General features: G+C 43.6%; 2 protein-coding genes across 4 annotated transcripts in view; one reads left to right on the top strand and one right to left on the bottom strand.

The window, feature by feature from the left end:
- AFF1 (ALF transcription elongation factor 1) overlaps positions 1 to 17,622 on the top strand; it is a 161,393-nt gene extending 143,771 nt beyond the window's left edge. Inside the window, exon 22 of one of the 2 annotated variants that reach the window (XM_056568736.1) lies at positions 17,567 to 17,622. In XM_056568736.1, coding sequence (XP_056424711.1) covers positions 17,567 to 17,607 — 41 coding nt within the window. In that variant the 3' untranslated portion in view covers positions 17,608 to 17,622. Of the gene's footprint in view, positions 1 to 2,728; positions 2,817 to 17,566 lie in introns of those variants that run through there. The other variant, XM_056568737.1, reaches the window with a different exon arrangement.
- The window catches only part of KLHL8 (kelch like family member 8), a 40,029-nt gene extending 17,378 nt beyond the window's left edge, over positions 1 to 22,651 (bottom strand). The window contains exons 1-6 of one of the 2 annotated variants that reach the window (XM_056568738.1): positions 22,503 to 22,651; positions 16,566 to 16,846; positions 11,598 to 12,146; positions 10,328 to 10,514; positions 2,924 to 3,067; positions 1,895 to 2,006 (exon numbers count right to left, since the gene is read on the bottom strand). In XM_056568738.1, coding sequence (XP_056424713.1) covers positions 1,895 to 2,006; positions 2,924 to 3,067; positions 10,328 to 10,514; positions 11,598 to 12,146; positions 16,566 to 16,769 — 1,196 coding nt within the window. In that variant the 5' untranslated portion in view covers positions 16,770 to 16,846; positions 22,503 to 22,651. Of the gene's footprint in view, positions 1 to 1,894; positions 2,007 to 2,923; positions 3,068 to 10,327; positions 10,515 to 11,597; positions 12,147 to 16,565; positions 16,847 to 22,444; positions 22,462 to 22,502 lie in introns of those variants that run through there. The other variant, XM_056568739.1, reaches the window with a different exon arrangement.
- Positions 22,652 to 23,005: the final 354 nt, after the last annotated feature.

Genomic DNA, 23,005 nt, shown 5'->3' with positions numbered 1-23,005 from the left:
AAAAAAAAAGTGAATAGTTAAACAAAAAAAAAATATATACACATATATATTTTCTTTCTGGTTTTGCCGTAGATTTTGTGGTGAAATGATTAATGGTATTAAAAAGTAAAATTGGTGGCGCAAAAAAGAAGCCCTTCATATGCATCTGATTTTTAGAAGCTGAGGAGGAAAAAAAAAAAAGTGCAAAAAGGAAAAATGGCCCAAGGGGGGAAGGGGTTAAGGTAGTATTAGAAACAACATTTTTCCATTAAACAACAGTAATGCTTTAAAGGGGTACTCCACCCCCAGACATCTTCTCCCCTATCCAAATGATAAGGTGATAAGATGTCTGATGGTGGGGAGTCCGGCTGCTGGCATTCTGAACATGGAAGCTTGGATGAAGGGGTCCTGACGACTGTAGTCGGCTGTCACCTGACATGAAGCGGAGCTCGCTCCGTGCACTGTATGACTGGGGTGCCGCACCGGAGATCGTGGGGGTCCCAGCGGCTGACCTCCCACAATCAGACATCTTATCCCCTATCTTTTGGATAGGGGATAAGATGTCTAGGGGCAGAGTAGCCCTTTAAAAGGGGTACCCCACCCCAGGACATCTTATCCCCTATCCAAAGGCTCCGCCCCCTCGTGACATCATGGCCCGCCCCCTCAATACAAGTCCCATAGACTTGTATTGAGGGGTGGGCTGTAACATCACAAGGGAGCGGAGCCATGACGTCACGAAGCTCCGGCCCCTGTATTGCCCGTCATTACACACAAAGCGAGCTTACTCTGTGCAGTAATGACAGCGGGGTGCTGCAGCCGAGATCCCGGGGATAGGGGATCCTTTGGATAGGGGATAAGATGTCCTGTGGCGGAGTGCCCCTTTAAGGCTTTTTAAATTCCAGTTTGCTACAGTAGCAAAATGAGCAAGTTGTCCAGGGGGTGAATAAAGTACATGAAGCCACAACTAATTTTATTATGTGCCCTCTGGGCTTAAAGACAGTGAGGCAATGACATTTTACCACTGCATTCATTTCCATATCACTATAAATGATCTCTTATCTGTTCCTTGTAATTTCTATTTTATTATAACCAGGTATACGGTGCAAAACCAGATCCATATGCAGATAAACTACAACAACAAACTAAGGGCCAGATTTCCCTCTCAGGCAACCTTACACATGTACAGTACATAGACACTATTAGAACAATGGCTTTAGATCTCGGCTGTATGCAATAACCTACTTTTACTCCATGGCTTACTGTGATGAGCAATTAGCTGAGGGCACAAAACATGCCGTCCATGCTGTGCAAATTGTGAACGAAGCTAAGAACGCTTCTGTTCTGCCACTTGACTAATCCGTCTGTAAGAGGTCTCCGAAGGGCAGAGTAAATAGCGCCTTTGTGCAGATTGCCAGTGCTGAACAATGAGCATACACAATTGTTGTTGCCCTTAAAGTCCTATATTCAAGCAATGATTGGGATTCATTTCTGGGCTTCTCTAAACAGAATTTAATGGAAACCTTCTCTTGTACTGTTCACGAGTTACAACCCATTCTAGTTCACAGTTCTGATGGTAGCCTAGCTATAAACTCCCAGCATCCCCTGCTTGTTTTGTATCTGCACAGTATTTACCCCTGGGCTGCACACAATAACCTGACCTAGATGACCTACCTCTTCTAGAAGGTGTTAGGATAGGATAGGATCTCATCTACACTACATTTTCTGACTGTTTCCAACATCCACCTGTAGGACTGCAGATGTAGCTCCAGGTTATTATGCTGGTTGCTACTAAGGATCATTACAAGACAAGTAATGCAATGTTAGACTGTTTCGAAGTAAAAGGTTAACTTTGTATAAAAAGTGGTGTAATAGGGTAAATGGTCATAGATTAATCATCATTTCCATATGACGATACCTTTTTGTATTCATTGATGCCTTCACAATCCATTTATTTGTTAAAGGGTCAAATACCTCCATGCTACCCAAATGTTCATTTCCATCATGCCCACCGACCGCATACACCTTCCCTGCAAGACACGCAAATATATTTAATTCTGTCAAAGCCGTACATTTCTTTTTCAATTTTATTTTAGCGCACAACTAAAGGGGTATCCCAAGATTAAATGTAATCCCCTATCCGTAGCACAGCTGAAAACTAGCATGTTGGTTAAGGTCCAAGTACTGTGATCCCTACCGAACATAAGGACTAATAAGTGTCTGAAAGTATAAACATACATTCTCATACAATTCTCTATTGGAATTGCAGTCCCTGACTTCTGGTTTAAAAGGGGTACTCCGCTGCCCCAGCGTTTGGAACATTTTGTGATGTCACAACCACGCCCCTCGTGACGCCACACCCAGTCAATGTAAGTCTATGGGAGGGGGTGTGGCGGCTGCCACGCCCCCTCCCATAGACTTGCATTGAGGGAGGTGTGGCGTGACCGTGACCCCCACCGATCAGACATCTGATCCCCTATCCTTTGGATAGGGGATAAGAGGTCTAGGGGCAGAGTACCCCATTAAGGGGTACCAATTTGGTGTACCCATCATTATCCAGCAAAAATAAAAATTAAAACCTATGACGGTAAATCATAGGGGAAGAAAAAATAAATAAAAAATAAAAATAAGGGTTACAGCTCATGGAATGAGATGATGAAAATTTGAACAACAGTATAACAAAAAATAAAAATAAATAGTAACATATGAACCCCAAATAACTCATAGGTTGTTTTTTTTCTTCTAAATTTAGGTGTTCCTTTTCCTGTCCAGCAAGATTACCCTTGAAACCTGTATATCGAGCTTCCAAATCGCTACATTACTATACAAGTAGCCTTTGATCCCAACCATTACACTTCTCATATACTCAATAATTGCCAAGCTTGCTAGTGACTATTATGGAGCATAAGCAGCAACACAGTACAAGGATAGCTAAGGTTTTACTGACCTCCAACAGAGATAACACCCACATGTCTCCTTCGACTGTTCATTTCGGGCCCAAAGAACCAGTTGTTTTTGCTTACAGAGTAGCATTCAATACTGCGAAATGGGTCACCTGAACCTCCACGTCCTCCCACACAAAACAGAACACCTGGGACAGGGTACAAAGAGGAGAGTATAGATTAAAAAGGGGTTAACCTGAATTGGAAAAAATAGAGCTGTCCTCTATATTACAGCCCAGTTTCATTTAAGTGAATGGAGCCAAGTTATTATACCACACACACACAACCCAAGGACAGGTGTGGCACTGTTTTTAGAAATTGCACTGTTTAGAAGAAATTAGCTTTGTTCTTTTACTCGTAGATAACCTTTTTAAAGTTTTTCCTGGAGCACTCACCATGTGAGTATTTGCTTTTGACATCTGCAGAAATCATGTATTCATACACCGGTTAAATCCTAAAACTACGGCCACACATGACATCTATGCTGTGGAAAAGCCACAGCTTTTATAGTAACAGCAAAATGGATGAGATTTTAATAAGTCTTATCTGGATAATTCAAAGAAAACATGCACCTTATCTGTGCAGATGTGTATTTGTTGTGGATTTTCCATAGGTACCGTAAGTCTACAATGTTACAGTCATGGCCGTAAATGTTGGCACCTACTAACATTTTTCAAGAAAATGAAGTTTGCAGTAACACGTTTATTCCCTTTGTGTGTTTTGGAACTTAAAAAAAAAAATTTGACATAATGTCACACCAAACTCCAAAAATGGGCTGGACAAAATTATTGGCTCCCTTTCAAAATTGTGGAAAAATAAGATTGTGTCAAGCATGTGATGCTCCTTTAAACTCACCAGGGGCAAGTAACAGGTGTAAGCAATATAAAAATCACACCTGAAAGCAGATAAAAAGGAGAGAAGTTCACTTAGTCTTTGCATTGTGTGTGTGCGTGCCACACTAAACATGGACAACAGAAAGAGGAGAAGAGAACTGTCTGAGAACTTGAGAACCAAAATTGTGGAAAAATATCAACAAACAATCTCAAGGTTACAAGTCCATCTCCAGAGATCTAGATTTGCCTTTGTTCACAGTGCGCAATATCAAGACGTTTGCAACCCACGGCACTGTAGCTAATCTCCCTGGGCGTGGACAGAAGAGAAAAATTGATGAAAGGTGTCAACGCAGGATAGTCCGGATGGTGGATAAGCAGCCCCAAACAAGTTCCAAAGATATTCAAGCTGTCCTGCAGGCTCAGGGAGCATCAGTGTCAGTGCGAACTATCCGTAGACATTTAAATGAAATGAAACACTATGGCAGAAGACCCAGGAGGACCCCACTGCTGACACAGACATAAAAAAAAAAGTAAGACTATTTTGCCAAAATGAACTTGAGTAAGCCAAAATCCTTCTGGGAAAACGTCTTGTGGACAGATGAGACCAAGATAGAGCTTTTTGGTAAAGCACATCATTCTACTGTTTACCGAAAACGGAATGAGGCCTATAAAGAAATGAACACAGTACCTACAGTGAAATATGGTGGCAGTTCAATGATGTTTTGGGGTTGTTATGCTGCCTCTGGCACTGGGTGCTTTGAATGTGTGCAAGGCATCATGAAATCTGAGGATTACCAATGGATTTTGGGTCGCACTGTACAGCCCAATGTCAGAAACAATGACCCCAAACAATGACCCCAAACATACGTGAAAAAGCTTCCAGAAATGGATGGTAAAGCGCTGGAGAGTTCTGAAGTGGCCAGCAATGAGTCCAGATCTAAATCCCATTGAACACCTGTGGAGAGATCTTAAAATTCCTGTTGGGAAAAGGTGCCCTTCCAGTAAGAGAGACCTGGAGCAGTTTGCAAAGGAAGAGTGGTCCAACATTCCGGCTGAGAGGTGTAAGAAGCTTATTGATGGTTATAGGAAGCGACTGATTTCAGTTATTTTTTCCAAAGGGTGTGCAACTAATTATTAAAGTTAAGGGTGCCAATAATTTTGTCCAGCCCATTTTTGGAGTTTGGTGTGACATTATGTCCGATTAGCTTTTTTCCTCCCTTTTTTGGTTTAGTTCCAATACACACAAAAGGAATAAACATGTGTATAGCAAAACATGTGTTACTGCAATCCTTTTCTGTGAGAAATACTTCATTTTCTTGAAAAATTTCAGGGGTGCCAACATTTACAGCCATGACTGTATGTAATTCAAATATATTAATTCATTGTATTGTTTTTCTTTTTTAAACTCCTTTTATTGACACTGAAACTGTACTAGACAAATGCAATGCAGCAAAATAGGCATAAGTAGTATAATATACAATAAAAACAGTATCAGCATTTTAAACAAAGTTATAAGGCACTTGGAGATCTCGCAAAAATTCCCAAATATAGTGGTACCGAATAGTGTCACCCATAACAGATAACAATACTGTACACAATCTGTAAGGAACATAATTCAACAAATTTCAGAACAGTCATCACCCAAACAGCAAGGATTTCTTTAAATTATCCTAAAGCAGAACACATCATTCCTAAGAAAATGATGAATGACTAACGTATGATGTTCAACTGTTTAATTTTATTATATTCTGGAGAAACCATATGGTGTGATTCCATGGCTTCCTCCCTGTTCTCCACACTAAGTGAGGGAATGAGAGAATGTGGCAGAATCTGCATAGAGCCCGGCTGGATTCAGTGTTAGCAATGGCAATACCGGAAACTGAGGAAGGGATCTTAATGGTCAGGGGCTCAATGGTCAGAGCAAACAAGGCTGAAGACAATGGGCAGTCGAGTACCTCTATGAAGAGAGAAAAAAGAAAAATAAAAAAAGTTGTTCACTTGTACCCTGGCAGTTGGGAACTCACCCATTGACAAAATTAGGGACCAGATGAGTAGTTGCCCAGACATTAAAAAGAGGAATGGGCATTGAATTGAGTTATATGCTTTGGTGGCATCTAGTAGAGTAAGGCCCAATCATTGTCATGTAATGTGCTGTATTAAACAACCGCCTAAACCCATCTGATGTTAATCGAGGTTCTCTTTCCCAACATAAAGCCATTCTAAACTGGGTGAATCAGATAAAGAATAATAAGCCTCATGATATGTTCACACTACTTATTTTGAACACTTGTACAATTCTGCGAGCGGAGATTCCATTCTGGCTGCCGCCGCTGAACATGTTCCTTCTTTGCGCTGAACAATTTCTCAGCGGAAATTGCTCAGTGTGAACCGGTCTCATGGAAACCCATTCACACTGATCCTAATGTTCAATGCGCATAATTGCTATCGTGGAATTTTGCGGGAATTACGTAGTGTGAACATACCCTTAGCCAAGATCTTAGTTATTGGGCCTCATTTACTAAGAGAGTGTTGGGTTTTTACTAGTGTGAAATGTTTCAGATTTGTAGGATTCCTCTCTATTTACTATGGGGATCACAGATTTACAAGTCGAGAAAATTTTCTGACCAGCTTTTTATAGGTAGAAATTTCCAGCCACTTATACACAGGATTTTTTTGTGTATTCAATAGTAAAAAGGTCGGGTTGTGAAACCACGCATTTTTTGGGCCAGCCATAACCTCTTTTTGGCTTTTCACAATGCAATGTCGGGTTAGTTGGATTTTCCTGGTGCACACTGTCATACAGTAGTCTCAGGACATGTCTCATACACTCTCCAACAAAATAACATGGAAAAACCCAACAAAAACTGGTAGGATTTAGCTTCGTAAATGAGGGACAATATATTGTAGTTAACATTGACTAAAGAAATAGGCCTGTGTGAGACACAATCCTGAGGGTCTTTCCCAGATTTAAGGAGAACCACTATGGTGGCCTCATTAAAGGAAGAATCCCCTTTCTGAAGAGCAGGTTAAAAAGACCATCGGCAGGTGAGGCACTAGAATATCATGGTATCTACAATAAGTTTCAATAGAAAGCCCATCTGGGCCTGGAGATTTACCCTTTGCCTTGTTCTGTATGGCAGCACTAATCTCTTCTAAGGTGATATCAGCATCAAAAAATCCTGATGTTATTACGATGGAGACAGTTCTCTAAGTCATCCGCCTTTTTGTTGCCAGAAGACTACCTTGCAAGATACTGCTAAGATGCTGCTGTTTGGTAGCTTTAGCAGCGTCTCTGGGTGTCGCATGTGGGGGGGGGGGGGGGGGGGGGGGTTCGCTTGTTGGGGCTTACTTGTCACAGATGTGGCCACTACATAAATCTTAACCCCTTAAGAACTGAGGGTTTTTCCGTTTTTGCATTTTAGTTTTTTCCTCCTTACCTTATTTCAATTTTGCACCTAAAAATCCATATGATGGCTTATTTTTTGCACCACCAATTCTACTTTGTAATGACATCAGTCATTTTATCCAATAATCTACAGTGAAAAGGGGGAAAAAAAAAATCATTGTGTGACAAAATTGATGAAAACGGGGGCTTCCGTTTTTTCTACACTGTACATTTTTCGGTAAAAATGACACCTCTTTATTCTGTAGGTCCATACGATTAAAATGATACCCTACTTATATAGGTTTGATTTTGTCGCACTTCTGGAAAAAAAAACAACTACATGCATGAAAATGTATACGTTTAAAATTGTCATCTTCTGATCCCTATACCTTTTTATTTTTCCGTGTATACCATTTTTGTATTGATCGGACTTTTTGATCACTTTTTATTCATTTTTTTTCTTCTATTATTTTCATTTTAATATAAACAAGTTACCCAAAAATACACTATTTTGGACTTTGGAATTTTTTTGCACGTACGCCATTGACCATGCAGTTTAATTAAAGATATATTTTTATAATTCTGACATTTCCGCACATGGCGATATACATGTTTATTTTTAATTACACTTTTATTTAAATGGGAAAAGGGGGGTGATTCAAACTTTTATTAGGGAAGGGGTTAAATGATCTGAATTAACTTTTTTTTTTGCAGTGTTATAGCCCCCATAGGGGACTATAATACTGCACACACTGATCTTTTACATCAATCTTTGTTATCTCATAGGATAACATTGATCGATGATTCTGCCCCATGACTGGGAGGCAGGCAAGGCACCCTCCTTGTGTCTGCCAGCTGTTCGGGTTGCCACGATTTCGCTGCGACGATCCCGAACAGCCCGCTGAGCTAGCCGGGAACAGTTTAATTTCACTTTAGACGCGGCGATCAACTTTGAACGCCACGTCTAAAGGGTTAATAGCACGCGGCACGCACTATTAGCCACTGGTCCCGGCTGGGCCCGACTCGCTATGACGCGGGGCCACGCCGTAGCCCCGCGTTACAGAAAGGGAGCTAACTAAGGGCGTACAGTTTTTACTGGGTCCTTAAGGAGTTAAAGGGGTACTCCGCTGCTCAGCATTTGGAACAAACTGTTCTGAACGCTGGATCTGGTGCCGGGATTGAGGGGGCAGGGCTATGACATCACAAGCTTCCGGATCCAACGTTCGGAACAGTTTGTTCCAAACACTGAGCAGCGGAGTACCCCTTTAAGTAACCCTTCTGATCTGCAGTCCATGGGGTCCTGAAATTGGGAGGCATCTCAGTTTTCAGAGGCCTTTTCGAAAGAAGCAATCTGATTGGTTGCTATGGGCAACTCAACAACTTTTTCTCTGGACATGTTTTGAAAAATCTCCCCCAGTGACCATAAATTCTCTTGAAAAAGAAAACCTTTTATTAACATCCATTCCTTCATGGAGAAGACTTCTCCTTCATGGGGATTTTTATGTTTTCTGTAGATTACTGTGACATTGCAGATATGAATACCCACTACCCATCTGTTCCCTAAAACTACTGAGATAATCAGTTTTACTGGCATTAGACTTTATTGGCAGCTGTACATGTATTCTGCAGAACTTCACAGCTCGGAATAGTCTACTGCTAATACATACAAAGGTTTTAAATCTCATAATCCTGCCGAGACCTGGGTCAATACTACATTATTTGTCGACCATACTGACAGTCATGCAGGTGTCCAAAACATAAAATCATGAAATATCTAAGAACAGAAGAGCACGATTTAATGACTTAGAAGTATGTGATGGCTAAATATGGCGGCCATGTACTCCTCCATATTCTGGATATAGGTGCTCTCTGTTCCCCACTACTCATTTGTGGTGCAAGGTTTGGCGCAAAGCCAAGGCTGTGCAAGGAATGAACAATTGTACTAAATTTATGCCTTTGGGGTGTAACCCCGGTCTGCCTGATTTCCTCTCTTTTGCTAAGTTTTTGGAGCAGAGGAGGATGTGTAGACTGGGGCAGTTGGGTGCATTTTAATCATTAGGAGGTCTCCAGGTGGAGCTCAAGCTGACACGTTCCTCCTTTTTTGGTATCTGCAACTCAGACACATATTCAAAGTGCAGGGTAAGTAGAGGTCGCTGGAGATTCACTCCAACACCATATCCGAATCCGATGTCTCCTCCTTGGATTCTGTACGTATTATCTCTTCGCTCTATAAAGAGATTTTGCATTCCTATCATGAGAAATTTCCCTTGTCGGTTCGCAGCAGATGGGTGGCTGACTTAGGGCCTTTGTCTTATGAGCAGTGGTCTACTGCTTGTCATATACTCTTTATTTATCCCTTTCTAAAGCTGGTCCTATCACAGCTGTTCCCTCTGCACAGAGTATATATACGAGACCCCGGTGCTTCTTTCCAGGCTTGGCTTGCACCCCAATTCTACATGTACCAGATGTGGCCACCTTGGTGCACACCTATGTCATATGGTGTGGGAGCATCCTCATCTGGTTCCCTATTAGAGGGAAGTAATTGTGCAGATTCATACAGTATGGCTTTACACTACCATTGAAGCCAAAGCATTGTCTTCTAGGCCTTACAAGATGCCAGGAAGAGCCATATGGGATGGAAATAGCTATCCTCCAAGTTTTATACCAGCCAGAAAAAACCTTGCCCAATATTGGATTAAAGCTTGTCCTCCTACTGTGGAGGATCTGATTACTAGGATCTGTGTGATCTCGGGGTGTGTGCTTACCTGATGGGTACTGATAGGTCTTAATGGGCTTTTTTGCTCTTGGTGGGGCCTGGATTGGAGGAGGGGTGTGAGCTGTTTGTAATAGTACTTTCTCCTCCTTTTAATGTGACTATGGTTAATCTCAGTTCTTGTGGTGGAAAATCACTAGTTACCTGCTATGGTTTCTGTTCTCTAAATTCTTTTTCTGTGCCAATTTGTATACTTACTGAAGCGCCTATGACATTGTAATATTGTCTGGAATATTTTAACCTGACTTGGACTTCTGGTGGACTGGGGGTGGTGCTATTCTTGGGTTGGCGGTAGGGGTTCTGTCGATTATTAAAGCTAATTAAAACCTAATAAAAATCTGATAAAAAAAAAAAAAAAAATGTATGTGATGGGATAATGCTCAAAGACTAATCCTACAGAAACCAAGATTCCAGTTACCAGCAGTCTGTTTCCTGGGGGTTGTGCGGATGGTATATTCAAACTCCGGAACGGCTCGACTGCTCAGGTGCAGGTGATAGTTCCTTGCTTCGTCCAGCAGATCTCTGCATTTTAAGTCCTGTCTAATGATGTCTTCTTTGGCCACAACTGACATAAGGAAGTCAATGGGCAACAGAGGAAGTCGAACCTAGGACAGTAAAACATTTTATAAAGTAATTTTCATGGTTGAAGGTATGTAGGGGAAGATTTATCAAAGCCTGTGCAGAGAAAAAGTTGACCAGTTGCCCATAGCAACCAGATCGCTTCTATTTTTCAGAGGCCTTTTTAGAAACTAAAGAAACAATCTGTCTGATTGGTATGGGAAACTGGTCAACTTTTTTTTCTTCCATTTTACCTTAAATGTTTAAGACTAACTTTTAAAGGGGTACTTCGCCCCTAGACATCTTATCCCCTTTCCAAAAGATGTCCAATGGCGGGATCCCCGTGATCTCCCTGCTGCACCTAGAGTTTGTTTAGAGCATCGGGTGCAGTGTCAGAGGCTCGTGGCGTCACACCCCACTCGCGACGTCACAGTCACGCCCCCTCAATGCAAGTGTATGGGAGCGGCCGTCACGCCCCCACCATAGACTTGCATTGAGGGGGCGTGACCTTGACGCCACAAGCCTCTGCCCCGCATCGCCAGTCACCTGGCACGAAGCGGAGTTCACTCCATGCACCGTATGTCTGGGGTGCCGCAGCCGAGATCAGACATCTTATCCCCTATGCTTTGAATAGGGGATAAGATGTCTAGAGGCAGAGTACCCCTTTAAAGCAACTCAAGTGACCTGTTTCAAAGTATCAGATCCTATAGATGGCTACTTAAAGTGTTACTATTATTTAATAGACATTCTATAGAATCCATTTCCTATATCTAGGAGATGGTGGGAAGAGAAAGTGCTTCCTGCTTATTCTAACGAAAAGTGTGTGTGTGTGTGTGACTGTTAACATGTCAGAGAAGTGTCAAAAGTTTAAAATTAATGGTGGTGGTCTGGATGCTGAGACCCCCTCTCAGCATCCAGACCACCACCATTAATTTTAAACTTTTGACACTTCTCTGACATGTTAACAGTCTAGCCTTTTAAAGGAAATGAGCTGTCACTGTCATTTAAAAAACACCAACCTAAGCCTAAAAGCAGCAATCTAATAGGTTTTTTGTACATGATAATCATATACGTAAAGAGTACACAAAAGATACAAAGATGTAGTACATGTAAAATATAAGATATAATACCTGAGACAGGATCTCATGAAGCCACACTTCATAGTGCTGTGGATTAGCACGGAGCCACTTTATAGCTGCATTGTAGACCTGCTTCTCACTTTCAATGTTTAGATCGCCAGAAGACAGCAGTTTGTAAAGGTGCTGAGGGGACATACTGACAAAATCCTCACACTCCACCACCTCGGGGAAGTGGTCACAAGCATAGCGATCAGCCATGTCCATCAAATCCACACGATTGTGGCTTTCTGCAAAAGCCCTAACAGCTAGGCAGTTAGAGGGGTGAAAATGTAACTTCATATATTCACAACAAGCCTTGGCAACCAGTTCTACTTGAAGGATGCAGGCGGCATACAGAAGAGGCTGAACGTTATCAACAGTGAGGGTGACTCGTGACGAATAGGCAAACTTTACCAAGTCTTCAATGGCATCACCATCAAAGTCACGTATCTCAATGAGTGTCTGTTTCGCCTCTGCCATATCAGACAGGAACATGGCACGGAAATAGGGTATCACACAGGCCAACACAAGTTTGTGGCATGGGATCAGCTTAGATCCAACCTACGGAAACAAAGATTGACCAATAAAACCATATATGCACCAATGCAGCACAACTGAATTTGCTGTTTTCTATGTACAGCCAAGCATGCATGCGTTCTTAATAGGGAGGGAGTAAAAAGCCTATGCCAGACTCCTCTAGCAGAGGCTTATCTCCCTAAGAACAAAAGGATAAGGGATGTTAAAAACTAACAATCTGTCCCCCACAATCAGTTACTGTTGAAGAGTTGGAAGACCCCACATGCATTAGATGGTTGCCTGATTCTGGTGAAGTATTCAAGTTCCACAGACAAGGTATATGGCCAGCTTTAGAACTATCATTCCAGATAGCAGTTTATTCCTCACTAATAGATGTGCATACAGAATCCTTACAGACAATGGTAGATCCCCCGGTAGATAACCTGTCTTAAAAGGGGTATTCCGGCCAAAGACATCTAAAGGGGATAAGATTTTGGATCAGGGGGAGGCAGCCGCTGGGACCCCTGTGATTTCCATGCAGCACCCGCGAGGCTGCTGCTCCAGTCTTGGCAAACTGTGTTTCTGGGACGGGAGACGTCATGTCACGTCCTATCCATTCATGTCTATGGGAGTGAGCATGTGTGGAAAAAGAAGGTCCCAGCACTCACCAAATGATGCAATAAATCAAATTTATTTGTTGTAGTTCATCTTAACAGGACTCGTTTCGGCGATGTATGCCTTCCTCTGCTGTATAACCTGTTAGACAGCAGAGGAAGGCGTACATCGCCGAAACGCGTCCTGTTAAGATCAACTACAACAAATAAATTTGATTTATTGCATCATTTGGTGAGTGCTGGGACCTTCTTTTTCCACACCTGGTTACCTCATCCACGCGCACCACCCGTTGACGAAGTTCCGACAACTATCTACATTATGGGAGTGAGCATGACAGCCATCTTGCCCCCTCCTATACCTATGAATGAAAGGGGTGTGACATCACGTCTCCAGCCCCAGTAACAGAGGTTTCCGAGACTGGAGCAGCGGACCCCCATAGAATGGGGGGGGGGTCCCAGCGGTGCCCCCCACACGATTAGATATCTTATCCCCTTTTGGAAAGTGGATAAGATTTATTTGGCCGAAATACCCCTTTAAATTAAATATGAAGCAAGTTCTTCATCTGATTTGCCAAAAAATGGTCACTGTCCTGACAAACACAAATCAACCATAATAAAAGTGTGACATAATTGATGCATTGGGAGCAGTTAAAGCAATGGTAATATTTTTAAAGCAAAACCTATCAGCATTTTAACCTGCTGATAGATGCGAATAGGGGTAATTTCCATGAGTATTGTCGTACCTTTACTATGGCTCGCAATTTATCTGTAATATCAGTTTTACCGATATGCAAATACGGCAGTTCAGTGCATTGGGGCAGTTCAAGGCTCCTCTAATAATGCCTCCTACATGTGAGCTCCCCTATTAGGGTCTATCAGCAGGTTACAATGCCCTAACCTGCAGTCAGTTTCCCTTCAACGTTTAAACAAGTTGTATTATAAAAAGGTTTAACAGTTCACTGAGCAGGAATGTTCACAGATAACTAAGCTTGGAAGGGTTTCTATCCAGAAAATGGGCTCACAATGTCCTACTATGTAAATTGATCTATTCCAAAAATATCCTGTCCTAGGTGCTATGTGGTCTTAAATGGGACACTGGACAATGACTAAGTAAATAACATGTTTTCTTACTGGTTATACAGGGAGCATGACTGCTGTTCACCAGCAATTACAGTTCAAAAGAAATCTGTGGGTTACCATAGCAGTGGACCTTTACAACAGAATGATTATTAGCTGAATGAAGGTTTGTTCCCAATAACTGCTCCGTGTAAAAGGGTAGTCGATCAGCTGACAGACAAGAAAAAGCTTCACCATCAGCTAATCGTATCATTTATACAAAAATAAGACTTACGCAGCCTACAATGTAAGAGTGAAGGGCTGCTGTACCTCTGATGATTGAGCCAAGTAAAGGAATTATCCAAGAAAAGATACATAGGGGGAGATTTATCAAATTTGTCCATTTCCCACATCAATATAGACCAACCTACAGAGCGTTGGACCGGTCTATTGTGCGCCTAATTTATCAAAAGTCGCACGGCTCTTGATAAAATTCTGCGCACGGACTTCGGGATCTACAGTTGTCTGTATTTAAACATTTCAGCGTATTTTCGCCCGATGCTAATTTTCGCTGAAAAGTCGCAATTGATAAATTCAGGATCAATGCATTTTTCCATCTAAAAACAGCCTAGAACGCATCATGTTCTAAAAATCCTCTAAAGAAAGTCGCAAAAGTGTCACACGTATTTAGACTGACTTTCTGTGCGACAATAAAATCACTTTGGAATACCATTTTGTTAGCACACATAAGCAAAAAAAATTATTTGTGTGTGTTTTACATTTTTTTTTTCCGTTTCATTTCAGATCTGTCTATCCTGTGGGCCACTTCAGATATGGTGGACTACGATAACCAGCGTTTTTTTTGTTTAATAGTAACAACGTTTTGTAACAAGGGCTTGTGTGTGTGTCTTCTAGATGGAATCCATTACTAAGCTGGGGCTTAGCGTTAGCCCCAAAAACAGCTAGCACTAACCCCCCCGATCATCAGCCGGTACCCACCACCACAGGGGTGTCGGGAAGAGCTGGTAGCAACGGGCCCGGAGCGTCAAAAATGGTGCTCCTGTGCCTAGGTGGTATCAGGCAGGTGTTATTTAGGCTGGGGAGGGCCAGCAACAATGGTCCTCGCCCACCCTGATAACGTTAGGCTGTTGCTGTTGGGTTGGTATTTGGCTGAAAATAAAAATACATGGAACCCTATGCGTTTTTTATTTTGTAAAAAACAAAACAACGCATAGGGTTCCCCACATTTTCATTCTCAGCCAGATACCAACCAAACAGCAACATCCTGATGTTACCAGGGTGAGCGATGATCATTGTTACTGGCCCTCCCTAGCCTAAATAACACCAGCCTGTTACTGCCTAGGCGCGCCATTTTTGACGCTCCGGGCCTGTTTTTAGTGGCTCTTCAAGGCACCCCTGTGGCGGTGGGTACCAGGGTAATCGGGGGCTAGCACTAGCTGTTTTTGGTGCCAACGCTAAGCCCCGGCTTAGTAATGGATTCTGTCCATAAGACAACTTCCACTACCAAGCCTGTCAAGTAAATAAATAAATAAATAAAAATTTAAAACACTGGTCATTATCGTAGTCCACAGGATACACGGATCTGAAAGGAGAAGGGGGGGGGGGGAAATCAAGAAAAATAGGTTACTACATTTCCCGCCCGCAAGACAACTCCCAGCATGTCCTTACAGTAAGCACATAATGGGAGTTGTAGTCATACAGCAGGGCTGGGGGAGCAGATGTGCAAGCGGGTGACAAGCTTGTCACCTGCCCCCACTGCATGACTTACAGTAAGGACACGCTGGGAGTTGTAGTCTTGCGGCGTGGGCGGGAGACAAACTTGTCATCCGCCAGACGATCTAACACACTCCCCCCGTGCCGCACAACTACAATTCCCAGCATGTCCTTACAGTAAGGACATGGGAGTTGTAGTAGTGTTGTAGTAGTGTTGCGTGGGCGGGAGATGTGCGGGCGGGTGACAAGCTTGTTACCCTCCTGTACATCTACCCGCTCGTCCCAACATGCCTGTGAAAAAGTTTAAAAAAAAGTCAAACAAAAAGTCTCACCTGCAACTTTTTGCACAGCTTCGCTCCCCGACCACCCGCCCACAACTACCACCCACCTGCTAGCTATTGCCGGGCTACAACTCCAAGCATGCCCTTACAGTGAGGACATGCTGGGAGTTGTAGTCCCAACACCTTGTAGGCAGGTGGTAGATGGGAGTGGGTGCCGGGGAGCGGAGCTGTGCAAAAAGTTGCACAAAAAGTCTCACGTGCGACTTTTAGAAAATGCTTTCAGGCAAGTTTATAAGCCAGGTCTGACCTTGCTTACACTTGCGACTTTCTGAAAGGGATTTGCGACTTATTTGCTTACGTGCGACTTTTGCAATGATAAATCCTGGACCACTGCAAAGTAAAAACTGAAAATTGCTTAGGTAAAGCAGATTGGTATTTTTTGCTTACCCACAAAAGTCGCAAAAAAATTGCTTAGGCGCACGGGAGACTTTTTGTGCGACTTTTGTAAACAAAAAGCGGCTTAAATCCCTTGATAAATCTCCCTCTTTGTCAACAGAGGAACTGACACACAAATTCCTCTTCCGTCCCCCGGTATTTGCTGTTGGGGGAGCTGTCCGGCTGATACCCTACAGATGGTGATCATACAGATGGTAATTGGTGGCATGCGTGGCCTAGGATTGTTCTTTTTAAACACTTCACAATAGATTGACAACAAGCATACTTAGTAACACCATCACTTATGTGACCCAGATTCCAACAGTAGTAAGAAAGGAGGTTACCTTAAGTGTGATGTCACATAGCTCTCCCACTTCATAGAAATGGAGGAGCGAGCTGTGGAAATCCTTCCAGGCTTCATTAGCTTCAAAGACAAAAGTGCCATCACCCTCAGTGTCACTGGTGAAGGACTTGTCCTTCCGGAGCTTCCTTCTCCCCTTGGTTTGTGGTTGCTTGGGTTGTCCAGGGAGCATAGATTCCGATGCCATCAGAAGTGTAAAAGACTCGGCCACCACAGATACTTCATATCAATGAGCATGGTGGCCTAATGAAGCCATCTTGATCACTAAAGAAATAAAACCATGCGATTATTATTATTATTACACCTGAACAAATAGAGTGCTGCGTTACTGTTCAAGTTTAACCAGGTGACTAGAAGGGTGAGGTTAGAAGCAGTAACCAATCAGAATCCAAGTTTCATTTCTCCAGTACAGGGCTTTTATATCATTTGTATACATTAAGCCTATTATGTAGGGGTTTCTTCTATTCCAAGACTAACAAAAAACAAAAGACTCTTTTGCAGAATAACATACAATGACTTTCTCGCATGCTGACACATTTAGGGTAAGTTCACACGAGCGGATTTCCTTTCAAACTCGTAGCACTTTTTCCGCTCTTTCTCTAGGGGAGAAGATATCTGATACCGGGGGTACCACTGCTGGGGACCCCCGCGATCTCCTTGCTGCACCCGGCTTTCGTTTACAGTGACGGGTGCATCGCGAGAGGCTTGTGACGTCACAGCCACACACCCTCAATGCAAGTCCATGGGAGTGGGCGTGACGGCTTTCACGGCCCCTCCCATAGACTTGCATTGAGGGGGCATGGCAGGGACTTCACTAGCGGGGCATGGACGTGACGTCACGAGCCTTCGCATAGCCAGTCATCCGGTATGGAGCGAAGTTCGCTCCATGCACCAGATATCTGGGGTGCAGCAGCCAAGATCAGGTCCAGGTCTAGCCAAAACCAGCCCATCCCAGATCTCATCAGCCTTTCTTCTACCTGACAGGTTCTTTGTGTATGGAACAGGCCAGCAGAAAACATGTGTGAACATTCTACCAGCGGGCAGAGAAGACTGGCAGAAGACAGACCTGTGTCGGGCTTATTACAGGGGAATATTGAATTATAAAGATTACAGACACAGATTGTGTCTTTTCATCCACCTGCCAGTACAGAAGTCTGGATGGTTTCCATGATAATCTAAGAGGGTTTTACACACAGCTTTTATTATTATTATTTTTTTATGCCAATTCAGTTTCTTGAACCAAATGCAGAAGTGGATCCAGCAAGAAGGAGATATATAAACCACATATCCAGACCCTTACCACCTCCTGACACCTTCACCTTAAAAACATTTCTTGAATCTGCTCATTCCTCAACTAAACTGCTGGTATATGTCCTCATCATCTCTTGCTAGGACTACAGCAACATCCTCCTCTGTGGCCTTCCATCAAACACTATTGCTCTGCCGCAATCCATCCTCCGCTCTGCTGCCTGACTAATCTATCCCTCTTCTCCTCTGCCAATCCCCTCACTGCTATCCATTGCCCAACAAATTCAGTTTTAACTGCCCTAAGACATACAAGGCTGTTCACAACCTGTCCTCACTGTACAGCCCTGACCTGATCTCCAGATATCAGTCGTTATGTAATCTCCGATCCTCAAGACCTTTATCTGTGCCATACCCTCGCCCGCACCGCACAAACCCATCTCCAACACTTCTCCTGTGCTTCCCCCATACAATGGAGCTTGCTACCCCAACTCATCTGGCTCTTGCCCATCATCAAAAACTTCAAAAGCAACCTGAAGCACCTCTCTACAAGCAAGCCTATGCTCTACAGTAGCCCTGCAGCCAGTGCCCTAGTCAGGGCTACTTCCCATAGCCGACCAGCTGCCCCCCCCCCCCCCCCCCACCTACTGTTTCCCTTCCTTGCAGATTGTAATCCCTTTGCAGACAGGGTCCATCTTTCCCTCTATATCAGTGTGCCACTTATTTTGTGTCACATTAATTGTACCTCCATTTGTTTTATGTATTTTAACCCTTATATGTACAGTGCCCTGGAACCAAGGATGCTATAAAAATAAATATCATAAAGTCCTTCTTTATATTGCCCATTACTCTGAATCCACTTTTTGCTTTGGCTCAAATAATTGAACAATCAAATTGCCACAAAAAAGCTGCATGTGTAAAATCCCCCTATTTTGCTGCAGATTATACACTGAACTTTGCTTCCCATTGGCTTCACTGGACAGCAAATTCAGCTGCAGAGAATCTGCAGCAAAATATTCACACGTTAACGTACCCTAAAGCAGTTTCCGGTTATATCCATCCTTGACTGCTGTACCGGTCTTTATGCTATATGCCTGAATGCCCTTTTGTATGGGACAATTATCGACCAAGGCTATCGTATCATTTGTGCGCCGATTAACTTTCAGTAGAGGATCCCTGCAATGAGCACAGATTACCATAGTTTGTATTTAGTCCAAGGGTGTACAGTGGAGAACAAGGGTTTTTCAGCATGACATCAACCTGAAACACAGCCTGGGCAACTAAAGAGTGGCTCTGTAAGAAGCATCTCAAGGTCCTGGAGTGGCCTAGCTAATCTCCAGACATGAACCCAATTGAAAATCTTTGGAGGGAGCTGAAAGTCTGTATAGCCCAGCAACAGCCTCAAAACCTGAAGGATCTGGAGAAGGTCTGTATGGAGGAGGAGGCAAGAATCCCTGCTGTAGCGTGTTCCAACCTGGTCAATAACTACTGGAAACGTTTGATCTCTGTAATTGCAAGCAAAGGCTTCTGTACCGAATATTAAGTTATGCTTTCTGATGTATCAAATACTTATCATGCAATAAAATGCTAATTCATTTTTAAAAATCATAAAATGTGATTTTCTGGATTTTTGTTTAAGATTCTGTCTCACAGTTGAAGAGTACCTATGATAAAAATGACAGACCTCTACATGCTTTGTAAGTAGGAAAACCTGCAAAATCGGCAGTGTATGAAAGACTTGTTCTCCCCACTGTATGAGGCAGCCTCTCCCCCATGTAAGAGGAGCCTTAGGCTATGTTCACAAGACGAAGTGTCAGCATGGAGTCTCAGACGGCTATGCATTCCCTGCGGAGTCTGCAGAAAGAATGGACGTGTTCATTCTTTCTGCGGACACGGAAATTCTACCGCGTGCACTGTGCAGCAGAATCCCGTTTAATTCAAACAGGACTCTGCTGCAGAGAAATCTCCAAGGCAGAAATTCTGGCGTGTGAACTTGGCCTAAGAAGGGCGCCGCTTGTTGTCCAAATCTTACAGCAGTAGTCATGACAGATTAGTAAACTAGGCGGCTAATAAGAGGAGCAGACAGGAAAAACTCGCTCTCCTACTTCTTGCCATTGAAATGATAGCAGGAGAACAATTATCCAGTTACCCTCCTTAAGGCGATGGACGCATAGAAACCATAGGCCTCCTGCTTATACTGGTGAATATATAATTACCAGAACATGTACATCACATACTAGTGACATTCCACGGCTGCCATCATGGTGATGTAGTAAAGATACCTCAGGTGTTTAGATGAAGAGTGGTCACACTACAGACTCTCCAGACGGAAAAATTAGGAGATTCCAAGTGCGGCCAGCGCCAAATGATTCAGAAGGACTGTGAACACATGACCTTCCCCATAGACAGGTATTCTAGGCAGATTCCACCAATCCTTTCTACACCGGAATATCAGCAATGGGATTCTGCTTCACCAAAATGACAAAGCGGAATTCGACTCGGAAATTCCGTAGTGTGAACTTAGCCTTATGGTCGTCTGTTCTATATAGATGGGCTAAGAGAAGTTATTTTATCCTAAGGTTGTCCCCTGGAGTAGAGAATTGTAGGGAGCTCAGCTGCACCCCTTTATCTGCTATCATTGGGGGGGGGGGGGGGGGACTTTGCCACTGTAACAGTAACTAGGGGTGTGAATCGGCAAGATACGTATGACGATACAATATATCCAGATTCTGTTTACGAGATGATATATCGCGATATATCCCGATTCAGTTTCAAAAACGATATAGTGGTATTTTTACGCACGCAGTGATTCCAAATATGTTTACATGTTTTTCTATAGGAATAGGGGGTGATCTGAACTTTTATTAGACTTTTAGGAGACAGATGAATAGAATTCTATTGAACTCCATTGATCTGTGATTAGTCAAGCCAGGATCTATCAATGACAGAGCCACGGACAGCAGGGAACAGAGGTAAGCCCTCCGGCTACCTGCACAGTGGATCGCCCTCCCGCGATCGCACTGCGCGGGGGAGGGGGGGACAATCCACCCCACTAGCCCACCAGGGATCATTCACAGGTCCCTTATCAGGTGCGGCCCTGCTTGCACGAGACGGAAAAATTCACCTGCCCGGCGCCCGGAACTGCATGTCCCGGGCGTCGGAAGATATGAATTCCACATCCCTAAAAGGATAGATTCAAAAATATTTTGAATCGATACAGTATCGCCAAATGAAAAATCACGATAATCGAGTGAATCGATTTTTTCTTACACCCCTAACAGTAACCACAAAAAAAAAAAAATAACCCAGCAACCCCCTAAAATCCCCCAAATACAACTCCAAGCACTGATATCAGGGATTTGTGTCCGGCTTATAGGAGGGTCTGATTTGGGACTCCTTCCTCCAGTTGCAGGATCCCAAATGAATACACAAGTATCAGCAAACACAGTCATGGTGAGGGTCTACGATCACCCAATAATATACATTACTGTACATTCATGTCTGCTCCAGAGATACTATTACATTTCCAGAACCAGAAAAGGGGGGGTACCTTAATTGTCAATCCCCAATAAGAGGGTCTTCATGAGCGCTGCTAATGATATTCTATACTGCAGGGTGGAGGCGGCGATGCCCTTTATATCTTTATGAGAACAGCTTGAGCTAATGATATTCTACTAGAGCAGTGTTTCTCAACCAAGGTGCCTCCAGCTGTTTCAAACCTGCAACCCCCAGCATGGCTGGACAGCCGAAAGTTGTAGTTTTTCCAACATTTGAAAGCCCCCTTGTTGGAAACACTGTACCAGGGGCTCGGCTGTCCGGGAGTTGTTTCCCACAATGGTTAGGAAACCCCATACTAGGGGCTTGGCTGGATGTGGAAGCGGTGTTCTCCTTTATATAGCGCACTGATCTTTATGTAGGACCATAACCTTCGGCTGTCTGGGCATGCTGGGAGTTGTAGTTTTGCAACAGCTGAAGGCACCCTGGTTGGGAAACACTGTGCTGCAGGGTGGAGGTGGGGTTCTCCTTTATATAGTACACTCATCTTTGTGTAGGACACTGTTCACCAATCTGTGGCTCTCTAGCGGTTGCTAAACTACAACTCCCAGCATGCCCAGACAGCAAACAATAAGTACAGTGGTTTTACAACAGCAGGTTGGGGTACTGTGGTGTACAGTCTTGAAAGGGAACAGTTGGCCACCATTAGCAGACATTTAACCATTTCTTACTCACCTTCCTGAAGCATCTCCAGGTGGCACAGGTGAGGGGGCGCTGACATGTTATTCCTATTTGCCACCCACACAGGCAGTGACCCAGTTTATGGGCTGTCTGGCACTTACTTACTGTGATATTGTAAGGCAGGGCATGGAAAGTTGACCATACCAGGGAGGCACCAACAAGCGTGCCTCCAGTTGTTGCAAAACTACAACTCCCAGCATGCCCGGACAGCCATTGGCTGTCCGGGCATGCTGGGAGTTGTAGTTTTGCACCCTCTGAAGGTCCACATTTTGGAGACCACTGAACTAGGTCTTTCATATACAGTACTGAATCCTAGCCAAGCTGCACATAATGTAGACCCCCCTCAGGCCATACATGTAACAGGGCAGGATGGGTACATACACATGATGACCCAGACACCACCAGGTACACAGCGACCATCCCGCCGGGGCACACTCACATCACGGAGCCGGTCTATCACACCCTCCGCACAGCCGAGCTCTCCTCTCCAGGTATCAGCAGTAGCTTCTACTTTCAGAAGCCTCCTTCCCCTTGTACAACCTCAGTACGCATGCGCAGCCATCCCGTCCTGCCCACCACAGCGTTAGTAGGCGTCCATCTTTGTTGTGGGCGAAGGCCAGTACGCTAGCCGTAAAGGAAGTAGCTGTAGTGCGACGATAGAAGAAGAAAGTAACTGAGGTTGTCGGTGTATCAGTGTTACTGTACACCTACTAAAACTATTAGAAAGATTTAAGATATTTAAAGGCTTTAAGATAAAGATTTAGGATAACATAGCTTTCATGGAAAACCGGGCCACCTCTGTCTGCAGGTTTTGTGTGGTACTGCAGGTCAGCCTTTACTGAAGCATAGTTGCAATACCATACACTACCCAGCAGCCGTGTTATTCTAATGCTGAACAACTCCTGTGAGTAACCAATCACGGGTCAGCATTTAATGTGATTT

This window comes from Hyla sarda, chromosome 1, assembly GCF_029499605.1.
Source record: "Hyla sarda isolate aHylSar1 chromosome 1, aHylSar1.hap1, whole genome shotgun sequence".
Taxonomy (NCBI): domain Eukaryota; kingdom Metazoa; phylum Chordata; class Amphibia; order Anura; family Hylidae; genus Hyla; species Hyla sarda.
This window is presented reverse-complemented; position numbering and strand designations above follow the sequence as displayed.